The 18,780-nt window shown below is 37.6% G+C and overlaps 1 protein-coding gene across 1 annotated transcript in view; it reads left to right on the top strand.

Annotated features, from left to right (window-relative positions):
* The window catches only part of DYTN (dystrotelin), a 68,422-nt gene that overhangs the window by 43,168 nt on the left and 6,474 nt on the right, over nt 1-18,780 (top strand). Inside the window, exons 10-11 of the mRNA XM_005574063.5 lie at nt 10,082-10,241; nt 12,702-13,194. Of these exons, the coding sequence (XP_005574120.3) occupies nt 10,082-10,241; nt 12,702-13,194 (653 nt within the window). The remainder of the gene's footprint in view (nt 1-10,081; nt 10,242-12,701; nt 13,195-18,780) is intronic.

Here is an 18,780-nt window from a genome sequence, read left to right as displayed (position 1 = left end):
ACCTAAAAAAACCCCAGACATATTTTATCAAGTTTTTTGCTGTCTCTCAGTAAAAGGTTATATATAGCTGATTTCCTGTCATATTGTCATAATGTTGTGAGTAGGGGCTTTTCCCACTGTATTTTTTTCTTAATTATTGATGATGATATTTTGGAAAGCTATGATTCTGCAAAGAGAAATTTTTGTGAATGAACTCTTTTAGAAACTCAAATATTGGTTTATTTTGAACATCATGCTTCCAGGTAGACAATCACACAATTTGAAAATATATATATTTAAATATATTTAAGTATCAACATATCAAATATAATTATATATATATTTTTAAAAATATATATGTCTTTTCCCCTCCAACATTAAAACCTCTCGTTTCTATTTCAGGTCTTTTTTTTTTTTTTTTTTTGAGACGGAGTCTCGCTCTGTCACCCAGGCTGGAGTGCTGTGGCCGGATCTCAGCTCACTGCAAGCTCCGCCTCCCGGGTTCACGCCATTCTCCTGCCTCAGCCTCCTGAGTAGCTGGGACTACAGGCGCCCGCCACCTCACCCGGCTAGTTTTTTTGTATTTTTTAGTAGAGACAGGGTTTCACCGTGTTAGCCAGGATGGTCTCGATCTCCTGACCTCGTGATCCGCCCGTCTCGGCCTCCCAAAGTGCTGGGATTACAGGCTTGAGCCACCGCGCCCGGCCATATTTCAGGTCTTTATTCCTGAAAAAGTCCACATCTTTCAGAGCAATGATAGATAATTCAAGAGATAATGGGGCAATTAGATAATTCAAGAGATAATGGGTCAACTATTTGTAATGAGAGTAGATTTAGTTCGAGCATTTCTCTAGTGCTTCTCCATTAGATATTACAGTTTTAGTTGTTGGCTTGAGATGGTTTTTAACGTGGAGAAAGTGTTTTTTCTTGTCCTCATTTTTAAAACTTTTTTGGGGGAAATGTTTTGATCTACTTATTTAAAATCTGTTTTCAGCACCAACTGAAATTTTCAAACATTTTTTTCTTATTGGAAGTATTGTATTAACAGAGTACATGATAGTAAACATTTCTGGCATTGCTGCAACTAAAATCTATACTTGTTTGTAGATTATTCTTTAAATGTCCTTTAAATTTTGTTTTCTATTTAGAATTGCAACATTTATGAATCAGAATATCTCCCCACTCCATCTTATCTGCATCAGTTTTGAGCATTTTTTATGGCTACATTAAACAACTGAGTCATATTTCATCTTTTATTGTGTTTGAAATAATTTATCTAACATAGGAACTGTTTATTTCTTTAACAATTGCTAATATTCAAGAGTAAAGCCCTGGGCACTGGAGGCTTTATAATAGTTTCATAAATTTTTTATTTGTTCAAAACTAATAGTCTCTTCATGCTTTCTTCAGTCAACTTTGATAATTTAATTTTCTTGAAGGAATTATCTACTTTATCAAGATTTTCAAAATAATTAGTTAAGAAAAATATTTTAAGTATATCATTTTATTTTTCAAATCTTCAAATATCTATTTTAATTCAACTCAAATGTGCTCAACTTTTACTCCCAGAAATCAAGTCACTTTTTTCCCTAAGGATCATTTTTGTTTCTAAATATCCGCTAAGAAAATCTATAATATCCTCAAAATACACAACTACTGGTCAGCCTTTGGTCTATTTAATATGCCCAATTGCATAATTTTTCTTGAAGAGTAGAGTAGACCAGATAATTTGGATGTTTGTAAGGATAAAAGTCTATTGTAAGTTGTCTATCCATGTAAGAACTATAAATTAACTGCAACAGTAGTGTGCTGGTGTACACAATTATAATATAAATTATATTGCTCCTTTGTGGCATGTATTAGAAGACTCAATAGTGATGTCCTTAAGAAGACACAAAACCTATTCTTATTTACATATGGCTGAGCAACATGAATTTTCTTTAATCTGTTGTCCCAAAAGAATAGGCAATTCTAATCACAACAATATGTGCCACCTCTGATATGCAACCAATGAACTGTGTTGTTTACCATGTTAGTGGACAAAGTTCAGCTTTGAGGGGACCATTCGTAAGACAGGTTCCTTTCAACCCTGACATATTTGAACTACTCCAGTGTCCATAGATATGAAGTCTCTGCCCAAGACTTCTGATTGTAACTTACAGATAAGGCTTCCTTCTGCCCATGGGGCCTTAACTTGCCAACTCAGTATCATAAGATCTTAGGTTATTTAAAAAAAAATCAGAGAACTGGCCAGGCGTGGTGGCTCACGCCTGTAAGCCCAGCACTTTGGGAGGCCAAGGCGGGCAGATCACAAGGTCGGGAGTTCGAGACCAGCCTGGCCAACATGGTGAAACCCCGTCTCTATTAAAAATACAAAAATTAGCTGGGTATGGTGGTGTGCGCCTATAGTCCCAGCTACTCGGGAGGCTGAGGCAGGAGAATCACTTGAACCCGGGAGGCGGAGGTTGCAGTGAGCCAAGACCGTGCCACTGTACTCCAGCCTGGTGACAGAGCGAGACTCTGTCTCAAAAATAAAAAATAGAGGAACCAATGCATGCATGTGTAAGTAAAATGTTCAGAAATTTTAAAAGGGAAGAGATAAGAAAGAAATATTCTCACTTATAAGTGGGAGCTTGGGAGCTAAATGATGAGAACACATGGTCACAGAGAGGGGAACGACACACACTGAGGCCTACTGGAGGGTGGAGGGTGGGAGGAGGGAGAGGATCAGGAAAAATAACTGGTGGATACTAAGCTTAATACCTGGGTGATGAAATAATCTGTACAACAACCCCCATGACACACATTTACCTATGTAACAAACCTGCACATCCTGCACATGTACCCCTGAACTCAAAATGCAAGTTTTTTTAAAAAAGAAAAATAAGATGAGGGAGAGAACTTAAAATATCCCAGTGAAGTTTTTTCGTCAAAGGGATTAGAAATGCTATCTTTTTTTAAGGGTACATTCTGCAAATACTTTAGCATGTTTTCAGTCAGCTGTTTATTTGCCCTCACATGTGTAACTCCACTTGTAAACTTTCCTGCAATCATCATCAGTACAGTCTGAGCTCAAGAAAGGTCTTCAGAATACGGTCATCTGTAATAGTCATCAGAGAAAAACTAGAGTTTCCATACTGTAGTCAAGTGTGGGTGGAGAGTAAGTCTTGTGACCGTCCAGTGACAAGTGGCCTCTGCAGCCACCTGTGTGTGATGTTTGCTTGGGCCTGTCTGCATGTTACTCATCAGCTCATGTAGACTGGGACACCTGGAGACACCCCTCATGGGACACCTGCCAAGACACAGCCATCATGCTAGAGTGCATGACAGAGAGCTGGACCGACATATGAGGACAAATAAGGAGCTGCTGTATTTCCTGCTTCAAACAAAAGAGGAAGGAAAACCATTTTCACAATGCAGGCTTTTCCTCACTGTAACATCCATTTGTTCAGAGGGAAGCGATTTTGCTCCTTTATTTCACTTTTCTTTTACTTCTCTCTCACCTTCATTTTTAAAGTTGCTACATCCTATCTTAGGTATATAACATATTTTTATTTAAAAATGCACTTCATAGAAATAAGACATGAATCTGTTTAATGTATAAGATGTTAAAATATTATAGATACATCTAAGGTCCCTTTCAACCATAATTCTCAATCCAGGTCCTGTCCCTAATTCCCCAGAGATAATCTGTTTGAAGTATAACTTTGCAGATCTTTTTCTATTCATTTTCAAGTGTGTTTGTGTGTATGTGTGTGTGCACACACACCTGCCCAAAGGGGCAAATGGATAGTGTCTATTAAACTTAAAACCCAAGAATCTTGCACATGTGCACAAGGAGGCACATACAGCTATGTTTACTGCAGCATGGCTTTTCATTTTGAAAATTTTGAAATATTGGAAACAGCTTATGCTTTCATTGAGAATAACTAAATAAACCATAGTATCTATTCCATGGATATACCACCATTTGCACTAACCTGAAATGCTTCTCAATTGCAGAAAATATGTACCATATAATATTGGTGCAAGAAATTCTTTTAAAGATTTTCTTCATATTAATAATACACATTAAATCACTGAATTATTTTATTTGAGAATTTTAAGGTATTTCATTGTTCTCCCTAAGTGTTAGAACACATAAATAAGTTTATAGCATATGTATACACCTTTCCTACTCTATCTCCACCATATATAGAGAATGAATAGAGGTAAAAAATGGCTTATGAGAGTATAGTCATTTTACAAAGCCATGATATTCTGCAATTGTTATTTAAATTGTAATTATTTTAAATGTAATATAAAGTTCACTGATTCAAAGACTATGCTATGCATGTGGAAACTGTTTAAGTATTTGTTTGTTTTTTTTTTTTCCGAGACAGAGTCTCGCTCTGTTGCCCAGGCTGGAGTGCAGTGGCACGGTCTCGGCTCACTGCAAGCTCCACCTCCCGGGTTCACGCCATTATCCTGCCTCAGCCTCCCAAATAGCTGGGACTACAGGCGCGCGGCATCACGCCCGGCTAATTTTTTGTATTTTTAGTAGAGACGGGGTTTCACTGTGTTAGCCCGGATGGTTTCGATCTCCTGACCTCGTGATCCGCCCGCCTCGGCCTCCCAAAGTGCTGGGATTAAGGCGTGAGCCACCGCGCCCGGCCTGTTTAAGTATTTGAATGAAGAGGCAATGACACATTTCACTCAAAGGGACTGCAAAGGGCACACACCAACCAAAGAATGTGACTTTAAGTCTGTATATAGCTCAGTTTCTTCTTCCTGCTACTGCCCTTTTGCTCTTTCAGGCTGTGCCTGTGGAACAATGTTCCTAAAATGGCCAGCCCCTCTTCAGATCATTTGCAGGGATGGGAGAAGGCTGCAGATTGTAGCCACAGCTGTTTATAAATGGAGTGTAATGAAATCCAATCTTTCATCCAGACATGTGGGAGCCAAGGGCTGGAACATGGTGCCCCAGGAGCCTGGGCCAGACTGGGTCAGGTCAGTACTTGCCCTGGGGTTGCAGGGCGCAGAGTGTGATGTAAGAGACAAGGTTTGGTGGGGAAATCCTAAGTGACAGCCAAGTTGACCATTATTCATTCAAAACACTTGGTGGATTTGAAAAGAAATGATGACTGTAGTGCACACGCAGATAGCAAGCAAAGGAAAGACAAGACAGTGCGAGTTAAAGGTAGGTGATAGAAGTAAGAGACTTCGAAAGCTAAGGGAAAGAAAGTGACCCAACTGCTTCTTGTAGATGCCTTTGGGGAAGAAGACATTCAGGGTAGCAACTTAACTTGAACAAAGGACTAATGTGATGTTATCTCTAAAACATAAAACTGTTTTAATTTCTTTTGTGAAATTAGATATGCAGCTGTACTTTGAGAGTATAAACATCGGCATCATCATACATGAATGTAAACCCAAACAGCAGCCACTTTTTGAAATAGATTGAATTTCTTTGAAAAAAATCATTATCATGTTCTTATACTGGATTTTTAGGAATGTGGGTTAAATTCAAACCAAAAACTTATTTTCTTATTTCTTCCTTCTCTAGACCATGGTCAGCACTAGGAATGAACTGCCGAGGACTCATGAATCTATTAATGCTCTCCACAGGGAAAGAAGGTAGGAGCCACATGAATATGTGCAAATACCGATCGCAGAGAGAAATCCACAGCATTTCCTTTGCTTTTATAGAAAAATTTTCTACAAAAATTTTACCTTTTTTTTTTTTAATTTGAGAGAAACTTTTAAGTCAAGAAATCCTGTGATTCCAATATGAAAGTAAAAGGGAGCTTTGACTCTATTTGAGCAGTTAAGCATAATAAAAATCACCAGGCTAAGTTCTGACTTTTGATTGCCTGATTTTATTCCTTAGAATTTGGTTAAGCACTTTTAGTGAAGTATTGATTCTTGTGTGTATCTTGTGTTATGTATGTGTTTTACCTACTTCTAAAGAAATTAGTTCTTGTTATCCAACAGCATCTAACATTCTACTAGGGTTATTAGGCTGAATGGAAACTGTTTATCATCTTCTGATTGTGTCTTAAGGAACTAATCATTTCTTGAGCTCTTAGCTCCTGCTGTTATTCCTTTAGAAGATAGAATTCCTGGTTCCCCAGTAAGAAGCTTCCCCTGAGGGAAAAACTTTGTTTTCAGGCACAATACTTAATATCCAGTAGACGTCCAACAAACTAGCAATTCTATGTATGTATGTATGATGAAATATACTTCCTAATCTAAATGTACAGAATATATAAAACATTTTCTAAATTCTGTGATAACTCATGAAAAGGAGTTCAATAAACACTTTTAAAGTATCAAAATAATTTAAATCTTAAAAGTAGTTTTAATATTTTTCATGGAATAAGAAAAAGAAATTAGAAAACATTTTTAAAGTAGTAAAGCAATGGAAAGGCTATATTAAAATTGAAAATGTAGAAATAAAGGCAAATTTTAAAGTTTAGTTTAACTTAGTTCTTCAAATGATTATTTAAAATGAATTATTTTAAACTAAATATTCCCTTTGATATAATCCATGTCTACTATCTACACCATTTGTATCCTACCAAAGTATTTATCACTACAAAGTATACCAAAGTGTAAGGCTGATTATTGAATGAAATATGACACGAAGCTCTTTGTTCCTGCCTATACCATCATTTTTATCAATAATTTGGATGAAACTGTAGAGAGCTCAATTCTCAAATGCGTATGTGACATGATACCAAAACCCCTAGGTAATAAACTGAATTACAGTCTTGGATCACTGAGATTTAATAGACTGGAACAGTGAGGCAGTTAATAAAGACCAAATTTTACGGGATTAAAGGAAAATCCCACAATTGCAGGCCCATATGCACAAGTAGTGTGAAAAAGACCTGTGATATATATGATAGTTAACTGCAAGTTTAGTGATAGCCAATTATGTCACTGATTATTTTAAAAGCAACAGTCTCAGACACATGAACAGAAAGAGTACTATTAAATTACTAGTTTTCTATTATTAATCTACACTGTGCTAGGTAAATTTACTAGTCCGATCTTACACTGCTATGAAGAAATACCTGAGACTGGGTAATTTATAAAGCAAAGAGGTTTAATTGACTCACTGTTCCGCATTGCTGGAGAGGCCTCAGGAAACTTACAATCATGGTGGAAGGCAAAGGGGAAGCAAGCACCTTCTTTACAGGGTGGCAGAACAGAGTGAGTGCAAGTGAGGGAAATGCCAGATGCTTATAAAACCATGAGATCTCGTGAGACTCACTCACTATCATGAGAACAGCATGGGGGAGACTGCTCCCATGATTTAATTACCTCCACCTGGTCCTGCCCTTGACACGTGGGGATTATGGGGATTACAATTCAAGATGAAATTTGGGTGGGGACACAGCCAAACCACATCAGTAATGGACAAAGTAAGTAACATTTCACTGCTTTGGGCATGATTAGCTTGCCCAGGGAGTATTTGTGTTCCATTTGAACAGTTAATACATGGGAGATTCAAGCTGCTTAGCCCCCACCAGAAAGCAGAAATACACATAAAAAGTATAGAAAGGCAGATTTCAAATTGTTTGAAAGGAATTATTTCTTAGATAACCTGAACTGTTTGTTATGAGTAGATAATTGCCTGGAAAGTCCTGGGCTCCCAGTTGCTGAAGATATTGGCACCATGTGAATTGTATTTACTAGAAACAACCCGTAAGCATCTCTTCTTTAAAAAGATGCAGAAGGAGAAAAGCACTGGATTTCTGGCAGAGTCCCACCTTCTTCCACCTGGATTGTGGAAGGATAGGGATGCGTGTCTTCTAGTTGTCCAGGCCTGGTGGATGGGCCAGAGAGGAGGAAGCGGACACGGGTGGTGGACATCAGGAAAAGAGAGAGCCTGACATCATTAGTGGTCATAATAAGCACAACACTTTGGGTCCAGAGAACACCATCTAGACAGGCTGTCTGAGAATGTTTCTTTGTTGCTGGCTGTGTAAAACCCCTGGGCTGACTCCTTTCTGAGAAACCCACATAAAGATATACCTGAAACTCCAATTATGAGCAAGGATTTTAGAGTCAGACTCCTGTTTCACCTGAGTATGACTGTCTGGAAGTTAGAGGGCTATCTTTCAGAGATGCCTGCTTTGCATGGGAGCCCAAACTAAATTTTAAGACCTCCCCAAGCTCTATGCAATTAGGAATTTTGCAGGTTCTAACACTGAGACATGTTGCATTTCATACCAGACAGCCAATTTCCACAAATTCCACAAATATGCTAACAGCAGTGATCAAATAAAACTACTTTATTTAGACAATTTTAGTTGTAAACCTACTATATGACAGGAACTATTTTAGGCCTGGTGCAGAAGACATGGCAACACACACACACACACACACACACACACACACACACACATATGCAAAGTTGCCAGAATAAAAAGACAATAAGCAATTAAATAGGGAGTAGAGTAGGTAATATATAAGTAAAATAATAAGTAATAAATAATTTAAAAGCCTGTAGTATGTCACAGTGTATGGCTGCCTAGAAGTTTGAAGGCTGGACTCTTCAGGCTTTGTAGTAATTAGACATGGCAGAATGCCACAGAGACAAATAAAGAAGGGAAGAGTTTGGCCATGCTGGAGGAGAGGTTGGGGTTGTCGTTTGTGTATTCAAATAGGGCAGTCAGAGAATGCCTCACTGAAAAGGCGCCTTGTGAACAAAGACTTGAAGAAGGTGGGGGAGGGAACTGAGCAATGACCTGGAGAAGAAAGAGCGTCCAGGCAGAGGGAGTGGAAGAGCAGACTCTAAGTGGGGAACAGGCCTGGGGTGTTCAAAAAGGAGCCAGGAGCTCCATATGGCCACAGGGGAGTGAATAAGCCGGAAAGCAAGAGATGAGTTCAGAGAGGGAAGGGGGCGTCTGTGCCATCTTTGTGGGGCTTGTCCACCTCTGTAAGGACTTCTGTTTACTTTAAATGAAGAGGGAGCCCCTGGTGGGTTCTGAGCAGAAGAGCAACATAGCCTGCCTTTTGTTTTAAAGAATTGCCCTGATTACCCTGACGACTTGGTTCACATTTTTTTAGAGACAGCATCTCACTCTATCAGCCAGGCTGGAGAGCAGTGGTGTAATTATAGCTCACTGTAACCTCTAACTCCTGGGCTCAAGTGATCCCCCTGCCTCAGCTTTCCAAGTAGCTGTGACTACAGGTGCCACCACACTCAGCTAATTTGTGTGTGTGTGTGTGTGTGTGTGTGTGTGTGTGTGTGTAGATGAGGTCTTGCTATGCTATGTTGCCCAGGCTGGTCTCAATTTCCTGGCCTCAAGGGATACCCCAACTTGGCCTCCTAAAGCACTAAGATAACACACACACACACACACACACACACACACACACGAGTGAGCACACCCAGCTTCTTAGTTCGTTCTTAAACCAATGAACAACTAGACAAAAAGAGAAGCCAAAGCAGACCTATAATCCATGAATTGCAATATTATTCCTCCCCTGTGTTCCTGGTGAAGTGTTGGGTGTTTAGCCATGACAGGTGTACTATCATTCTGAATGGAGTCTTTCTAGACAAAAGGATAATGTATAAAGTCAATATTCCTATTTAAGTAGCCAGTAGAGGCAAGCTGTCAAAGGAATCTATAATATGCCTGGTGAGTTTTCTGAAATACTTCTAAAGCCAGTGGAATGCTTAGTGGAATCATATCCATAATACACACAAAGGCAGCTGCACATGGTGAACAAACAGTGTCAACAATATTGATCAATGTGAGATAACAGTTGAGGCACAGGGTTTCCCAATAGCCGGGCATGGTGGCAGGTGCCTGTAATCCCAGCTACTCAGGAGGCTGAGGCAGGAGAATCACTTGAACCCAAGAGGCAGAGGTTGCAGTGAACCAAGATCGCGCCACTGCATTCTCCAGCCTGGGTGACAGAGTGAGGCGCTACCTCAAGAAACAAACCAACCAACCAACAAACAAACAAAAAACACACATAGTTGAGACACAGGGTTTTCCAACATCTTTTCCCACAAAAAGGACTGGAATACATCTTACCAGGGCTCTAATTAGTGTGCTGGCCTCTTGCCCTTCCAAACCACTCAAATCTGTTCTCTTTTCAGGCTCCTTAAAAAACAGTTAAACCAATACAAAGACAAGTTGCAAGCTATATACACCTCCCAGGAAGAAAGAAGTTGCCGATTTGAAACAAAGATTTACAAACTCAAAACCAACCAGGATAGTCTATGGAGCAAGCTCCAGCAGATAAGACGGGACCTACAGGTATAAAATGTGAGAGATACTGGCCATCTGGACCGCCTGAAGTCTAACCTTGAGTCCTTCAGCCAAAGGAGGAGCTTCCCACCTTACTTTGATCAGCCTCTTCTCCCTGTACCCTGACCTCCCACTTCCTCATCCAGGCTATATCCTATCCCTCCATGAAGGTAGTGCCATTGAAAGACAACAGGATCTGTAATATTTATAAACAATAGACTTTGGGGCAAAGTGATTCTTTATAGCATAGGTTTTTTAACCTTTTGATCTCAGGATCCCTGTACATTCTTAGAAATATTTGAGAATCTGGAGAGGATTTTGGTTCTGTGGTTATATCTGTTTGTATTGATATCGATTGTTATAGATATAACCACAGAAACAAAATGAAAATGAATTAATGAAAATTAAATTAATAATAAAATACATAATAAAATTACTGAAAATCAAAACTGAGTTGTTAAATAAATTAAATAGGTAATAAAATTAATGCAAATTAAAACTGAGAAGTTAAAATGTATTCACTAACGAAAACATAAAAATGATAAACCCATTAAATATACAGATAACATTTTTAAACAATATGTTTTTCTAAAAACCTTAGAAGAGTGGCACTGCTTTATATTTTCCACAAATCTCTTTAAATATCTGGCTTAATAAAAGACAGCTGAAATTTTGTAACCACTTCAGCAATCAATCTGCTGCAATGTGTTTCAGTTGAAGTATCTGAAGAAATCAGGCCTCACCCAGATTTGCAGTTGAAAAAGAGAGAACTATATTAATAGCCTTTCAGATACCGAGGCATACTTCTCTTTAATACTACACCAAGACATGATTTATGACAGCTTTTTAAAGGAGACTTTAATCTAAAACTATATTTATGTCACATTGTTTCATTAAAATCCAGTGTTCTTACACGGTCTTTGAGTGGGTCTCCTAGCATGCATGATTGTGTAACATTATACACTGATCATTTGGAAAATATTGGTTCACTGAGCTATGCTGAATGTCCTAATTCTCATCCATTTTATTATACAGGATCTAAACAATTCACGTTCATTAATGTCACTACCAATCTCACTAAAAAATTGCGCAAGAATTGGAAAGCTATAAAGCTCATAGTGGTAGGATGCAAGTTTTCCAAAATTCTAATTTTTGTTTGAAAGCCTGTTTATTATGTATGTAAATATACATTTTAGACAGGGTCTTGCTCTGTCATCCAGGCTGGAGTGCAGTGGCAGGATCATAGCTCACTGCAGCCTCGAACTCCTGGGGCTCAAGCAATCCTTCCGCCTCAACCTTGTGGCTAGCCAGGATCTCAGGCTCATGCCAGCACACCCAGCTAATTTTTATTTATTTATTTTTGTAGACAGGGGGTCTCACTATGTTGTCCAGACTGGTCTTGAACTCCTGGCCTCAAGCAATCCTCACACCTCCACCTCCCAAAGTGCTGGGATTACAGACGTGAGCCACTGTGCCCGGCCTTAATTGTTATAACTGACAGCAAATACTGTTAATTGTTTTCCTTGCAGAGACATTCTCGCTTTGTTCATTTTTGAGAAACTGTTTGACAAATACCCAAGTCTGAATAACCATAGTCTGTCAGTCTTTCTTTGACACAAGAGGCAATCCTTTTGTATTTCAGTACACAGCAGAAGTGTCTTATGCACACTTCCCACTTCGTCACACACAATATTTAAAAGGCATGTGTTAGTATTTTTAAAACTAAGAATTTTTCTATTCCATCAAAGGCGTTCTTAAGCAGAACTGGCTTTTTTTTTTTTTTTTTTTTTCCACTGCTAGTGTATGAGGGTGAAGAATATCTTGATTATTAGCACTGTTTGGTGACGCTGCCTTGATTCACACTAAAGCACCAACAGCTTAACTTACTGATTTTTGCATCATCAGTGCACATGTCAATACAATAAACAAATAACATCTAAGTATCCTTATGAACATAATTTTGACATCACAAACCCTAGAAGGGTCTTGGGGATCTCCTAGGGTCTGTGGGCCACACATTGAGAACTGTGCTTCAAGTGGAGCACGTCCCTGAATTTTCTCCCTGTGGCTTACTCTGAAGCCCCTCACAACACACCTACCAGAAAGACTATTATAAAATGCTTTATTGTAATAATTTTTATCTGTCAATTCAACATACGCTTATGTTTTCAGAAATTCCTTATGGTATTTTTAGAACCTGGGCTTTTTAGAACCCAGGATTTTCCTAAACTTCTTGTAATTATTCCCTCTGTTATTTTAGAACCTGAGCTGTTCCAACTCTTGTAGAGAGTTTTACGTTGACATAGAATTAGCAGAATAAATTAAAATTAATAGTAATGATAATATATTTACAAAGGAGAAAGAAAAGTCTTGCATTAGAATGTTCTGTTGGAATGTTGAAATGTAACGCATTTATGAAAAAGTAAGATAAACGTTAATTTCTTCATAAATAAAGTTTTGTTTCCCCAGGTAAGGTTGCAGCCACCCCGTCCTTCATCTTCTTCCTTTCAAAGTGTGGGGACCAAGGTTGGCCATTCTTCAACTGAAAAGGTTCCAAAGGGAGGGGATTATTTGCAGATCAAGAATGCCACTGAAGATGCTTCAAGATGGGAACCTCTTCCTAACCCTGATGAGGTTGACAGAAGTCACAGAAGTCACACAAATGCAGAGCATGTTCTGCGAAATTCAGAATCACCAGAGACCACTTTGCACAGCACCAGGGCACAAAGCCAAACGCAAAAGATGCTAAGGAAAGTCATTAGCGCCCTACCCAGTTGTCAGGAGGGACTGAAGCAGGACACCCCCAAAATGATTCCTGCTGAAAGGAGCAGTCCTGCTCTGGCAACCATGGAAAAGAAAGCGGCAGGTAACATCAAGGAGAGAAAGGATGAGCTGGAGGAAGAGGAACTGCAAGAACTATTGTCAAAACTTATGGATGCCTTCAATCTAGAAATGCCATCAGGTAAGGTTTACACAATCCATAGACATCGTGATGGCCAAGGATTCAAGCTGCCTTTTTAAAAACTTGATTTTATAACAGCCCAACAGCTCCAGTTCATCTAGTATGTAGCAGCGCTCTGAATCTATTGGTTATCAGTAGCATCTCTGAACTTGATTTTCAGGATTACCTAATTCATGGGGCTGTTGTGAGTATTAAAAGTGATAAACCATATAAGACTTTAGTATAAAACCTGGCATATAGTGAGCATTCAGTAAATGCTTATTATTTTGTTATTATAAAATATTGTTATTATTATCAGTATCCCTAAATCATATATACCTGGGAAGCCAATGTCACCATTTAAAAATAGGGATAATATTGTAACTCTCTTTCTAGAAGAGAATTGATTATGATTTCTATATTATAAGTAGTATCATCATTATTATCTTCTTCATAAGCTATGATTCATTGCTAAATTTTGAAGGCTTTAAAAAAGATCCTTCTTTACTATAATTATTGCTTCTGTTTTGGAATGCCGTTGTCTTATTTCTCATTAGGGTATTTTGTTATCTTTACATATATAGAGAGAGATCCTTCTCAGTTTACAACGGGATTACATCTTGATAAACCCAATGTAAGTTGAAAATATTGTTAGGTAGAAAATGCATACAGTATACCTAACCTACCAAACATTCTAGCTTAATCTAGCCTACCTTAAATGTGCTCAGAACACGTACATTCGCCTACACTTGGACAAAATCATTAAACACAAAGCCTACTTTATAATAAAGTGTTGAATATATCATTTAAGTCATTAAATATAATACACTGTGGAGTACACTACTGGTCATTTACTCTTGTGATTACGTGGCTGAGTGGGAGCTGTGGCTCACTGCTGCTGCCCGACTTCACAAGATAGCATGTATTGCTAGCCTGGGAAATGATCAAAATTCAAACCTCGAAGTATTATTTCCTACTAAACACATATCACTTTTGCACCATCATAAAATTAAAAAAATGGTAAGTCAATCCATCATAAGTCAGGAAGTATTTGTACACACACACACCCCGTTGATTCTTGAACAATGCAGGGATTAGGGGCTGGCCGCCTGCACAGTTGAAAATTTGCACGTAACTTTTACTCCCCAAAACTTTATTAATAGCCTACTGTTGACTGGAAGCCTTACCAATGAACATAAATGGTTAACACACATGTTATATGTCATATGTATTATATACAGTTATAATAAAGCTAGAAAAAAGAAAATGTTTTCAAAATCATAGAAAGATAAACATATTTAAGTGGAAGTAGATCTTTATAAAGGTCTTCATCCTCATTATTTTCATGTTGAGTAGGCTGAGGAGGAGAAAAGGGAGGAGGAGGAGTTGGTCTTGCTGTCCCAGGAGTGGCAGAGGCAGAAGAAAATTCACATATAAGTGGATTTGAACCCATACAGTTCAAACCTGTGTTGTTCAAGGGTCAACTATATATAAATTTCTTTCTAAGAAAGCCTAAGGTGTCTTATGTTGGAGTGCGGATCATCTACAGACTTGTGATAAAATGAAGAATAAAATACTCATGTGTTTATGCGTCAGAGGAGGCCTTCTGAAAATATTTCTGAGTTGGTGTATTAGTTTGCTGGGGCTGCTATAACACAGTAACACAGATTCAGTGGCTTAAACGAACAACCAAAATATATTTTCTCACAGTCCTGGAGGCCAGAAGTCCAAGATCAGGGTGTCAGCAGTGTTGGTTTCTTCTGAGACTTCTCTCCTGAGCTTGCAGATGGCTGTCTTCCCCCATGCCTTTATATGGCCTTCCTTCTATGTATGTCTATGTCTATGTCCAAATTTTTTCTTTTTATAAAAACACCAGTTATATTGGATTAGGGCCCATCCTAGCAACCTCATTTTAACTTAATTATCTCTTTAAAGACCCTATCTCCAAATATAGTCACATTCTGAGGCACTGGGGGTTAGTCAGGGCTTCAATATATAAATTTGGGGTAGGAGCGGGGCACATTTCAGCCCGTGGCTGTTGGAGGGCTATAAACTGAGTACATAATAATGTCAGCTTTACATAGAACTTGGTAGAACCAAGTCAATGAACTAATTATTTGGTGATTCTAAAATGCTCTACAGTAAATTGAATTGGAGTTATAATCTTTGTATTAACAAAAACAAGTTCAGAAAGATGCCAGAAGTATGTTCAAAAGGCAAGGGATGGGAACTCCTTGTGCCTGATTCTTAAGCTGACGCAAAATTCCACCCACTGCATTTCCATCTAAACATTTTTGGGGTCACGACGAGTATTCAAAGTAAAGTCAATATCCACTTGACTCGTTTTAGAAAAATTTCACCAAAAGTTTGCACTTTATAGAAAACTTTTTTAGTCTTTAGCGTATTAATGTTGTTTTTATTTTTTATTTTTGTTTCTCTAAATGAGCTGGAGAAAGCTGATAATTTCTACAATGTGTTGGGTCAGCACTCACAGATGTAGTGGCTGTATTGCACATTTTATTTTATTTTATTTTTTATTATACTCTAAGTTCTAGGGTGCATGTGCACAACGTGCAGGTTTGTTACATATGTATACATGTGCCATGTTGGTGTGTATTGCACATTTTAGATTGTTCGTAGGCTAGGTCTGCTACACATATTTGGAAGGCAGTTTCCCAATACTTGTGCAGTTTAATACTTAAAGCTAAAAGATTAATTCATATTCCAAGTGACCTTATTAAGAGATATATATATATACACACACACGTGTCATTATATCATTAAAAGGAAAATTACAAAAAGATGAAGTATACTTCTAAATTCAGTTGATGCAATAATGTATAAATATGCAATTAGCATTATCAAATCTTGTAGAAAATATTTTTAAAAGTCTCAAAATATTTCCTTAATGCTTTCACTCACAATCTCAATAGAACCATTGAGATGTTTCTGCAGGAAGTATGCTTTCTTATACAAATGTGCTTATGATATGAGCAGAATGGTACATATCTCTTTTTATTATAGTATTCTATACTTTGCAAGTACAGAAAAAAATAAAATTTCTTGAATAGTAATGCAACAAATACTAATTGTTGAGATTTAAAATTTCACTTTCACTTCTTTTATATTAGTCTTATTTCCTTGAGGCATTTAAACATGAGAAACTATATTAATCTTCATGGCTACTGTTTTGCATTATATATCACCCCTCACCCAATTATTTCTAATTATGTTTATATCATTATTCGTTTTGATATTGAATATGACCCTAATTTCAAAATTCACTTAGTCATTGGCAATGTGTATTATTAAAATACACTTTATAATTTAAACATAATCTATGCATACTTACCAGAAGTATACCAAACTTAATCAGAGCCAGAACTATGATAACCACATGGATGAAGATGTGGAAAGTGAAACAAGCAAAATCAAAGTATTTTCATTTGCCTCTATCTCTATCATGGATGCATCAGATAATGACAAGAAGTTTCTAATCATGCTACTGATCCAGGTTTTTGTTTGTTTGTTTGTTTGTTTTTTGAGAATTGTTGGGCCAGGCGCGGTGGCTCACGCCTGTAATCCCAACACTTTGGGAGGCCAAGGCAGGTGGATCACGAGGTCAGGAGATGGAGACCATCCTGGCTGACAAGGTGAAACCCCTCTCTACTAAAAAAATACAAAAAAATTAGTCGGGCGTGGTGGCTGGAGCCTGCTCAGGAGGCTGAAGCAGGAGAATGGCGTGAACCCAGGAGGCGGAGCTTGTAGTGAGCCGAGATCATGCCACTGCACTCCAGCCTGGGCGACAGAGTGAGACGCCGTCTCAAAAAAAATAAAATAAAAAAAGAGCGAGACTATGAGAGCTTCATGAAAAAGAGAAAGTTGTGTAGAAGTTCCACAAACCTCTTTAAATTCCAAACTTGGATTGAAAATTAGTAGTGAATAATTTGCCTAAAAATTGCAGTAAAAAATAAATTTGGAAAACTGTCTGCTGTTCCTTGCCTCTGTTGTGGCAAAAAAAAAAAAAAAAAAAAAAAGACAGTCCTCTTGTTTTACTGTATTGTTAAACTTTTTTTTTTTCCATTTGATAGTAAAATTTCCTGCATGTATCTACTAAGTTATTTTTCTAGCTTCTTTTTCCATCCCTTTTTACTATTCATTTGCCACTCTAGGTTTCAGTGATGAGAAGTGAAGACAGAGGTGGAGAGTGGTGATATTAGGAGGGCATGGTTTGAGAACAAAGATGGTATCTTGGACTAGCATGAAAACACTTACCATAGTTTTTCCAAAAGGCTCAATGCAAAGCAAGCAGGAAAATAAATCCCATATCCCAGCTTCTCACTTTGGGGTGGAAACAATTGGACCATTCATCCAACTTTCTAACTCTTCTGGGGCATGTCCAAGGGACTGGGCTTCTGTCTAACCTGTCTCAGATTACTGACAAGACCCATCATATTCTAGATGCCTGAGAGATGCTTAAAAACAAAAGGCAGCTGGGACTATATGAAGATTTGAAGAGCCCCCGAGAATCTCTGACCAGGCTGATTGCTGAGGGTCTTCTTCTGTATGAGGCCAGTCTTGAAGACTAAGAGAGATAGTTATTTTTTCTATTGCACAGATACCAACATAAAGAGTAAAGAATAAGAAGTAACAGAGAAACATAGTTTAACAAAGAAGTAAGACAGAGCTCCAAAATGGACCCTTATGAAATAGTAATATTTGAATTACCTGACAGAGAATTCAAAATAACCATCATAAAAATGCTCAATGAGCTCAGGAGAATAATACATAAATGAAATTGTAATTTCAACAAAGAGAGAAAATTTTAAAAGAACCAAACAATAGTCTTGGAGCTGCAGAATATAATAACTGAACTAAAAATTTCAGTAGAAGTGTTCAACAGCAGACTAGATCAAGCAGAAAAATCAGCAAACCCAAAGACAGACCATTTGAAATTATCCGATGAGAGGGGAAAAAAGAAGAAAGAGTGATGAAGGTTTAAGGGACATATAGAATGCTATTAAGCTGACCAATATTTGTAATATGGGAGTTGTAGAAGCAGAGGAGAAAGAAAGGGTCAGAAAGCTTATTCAAATAAACAAGGGCAAAAACTTCTCAAATTTGGGAAAGAAAATGGATATCCAGATCCAAGAATCCTAACAGACCTTGAATTAGATGAACTGAAAGACTTCAACACTGAGACACATTATAATCAAATTATCAAAAGTCAAACACAAAAGAGAATTTTGAAAGTGGCAAGAGAAAAGTGACTTACCATGTAGAAAGAAACCCTTACAAGATTATAACAGTTTTTACTTCAGAAACCTCACAGATATGGGATAATATATTCAAAGTGCTGAAAGAAGAAATAGACTATCAATCAAAAATACTATATCCAAAAACTAATTAGTAAAGGTAAATATATACAGGCAAATACAGAATACTATAATATGAAAGCAGTGGTATTTAAATAATTTTAATATAAAAGTTAAAAGACTCAAGTATTAAAAATAACATTAAAATATGTTAATTAATATACAATACAAAAATATGTAAATTGTGATGTCAATAACAAAATGGGGGCTGGATGTGGTGGCTCATATCTGT

This window comes from Macaca fascicularis, chromosome 12 (assembly GCF_037993035.2).
Source record: "Macaca fascicularis isolate 582-1 chromosome 12, T2T-MFA8v1.1".
Lineage (NCBI taxonomy): Eukaryota > Metazoa > Chordata > Mammalia > Primates > Cercopithecidae > Macaca > Macaca fascicularis.
This window is presented reverse-complemented; position numbering and strand designations above follow the sequence as displayed.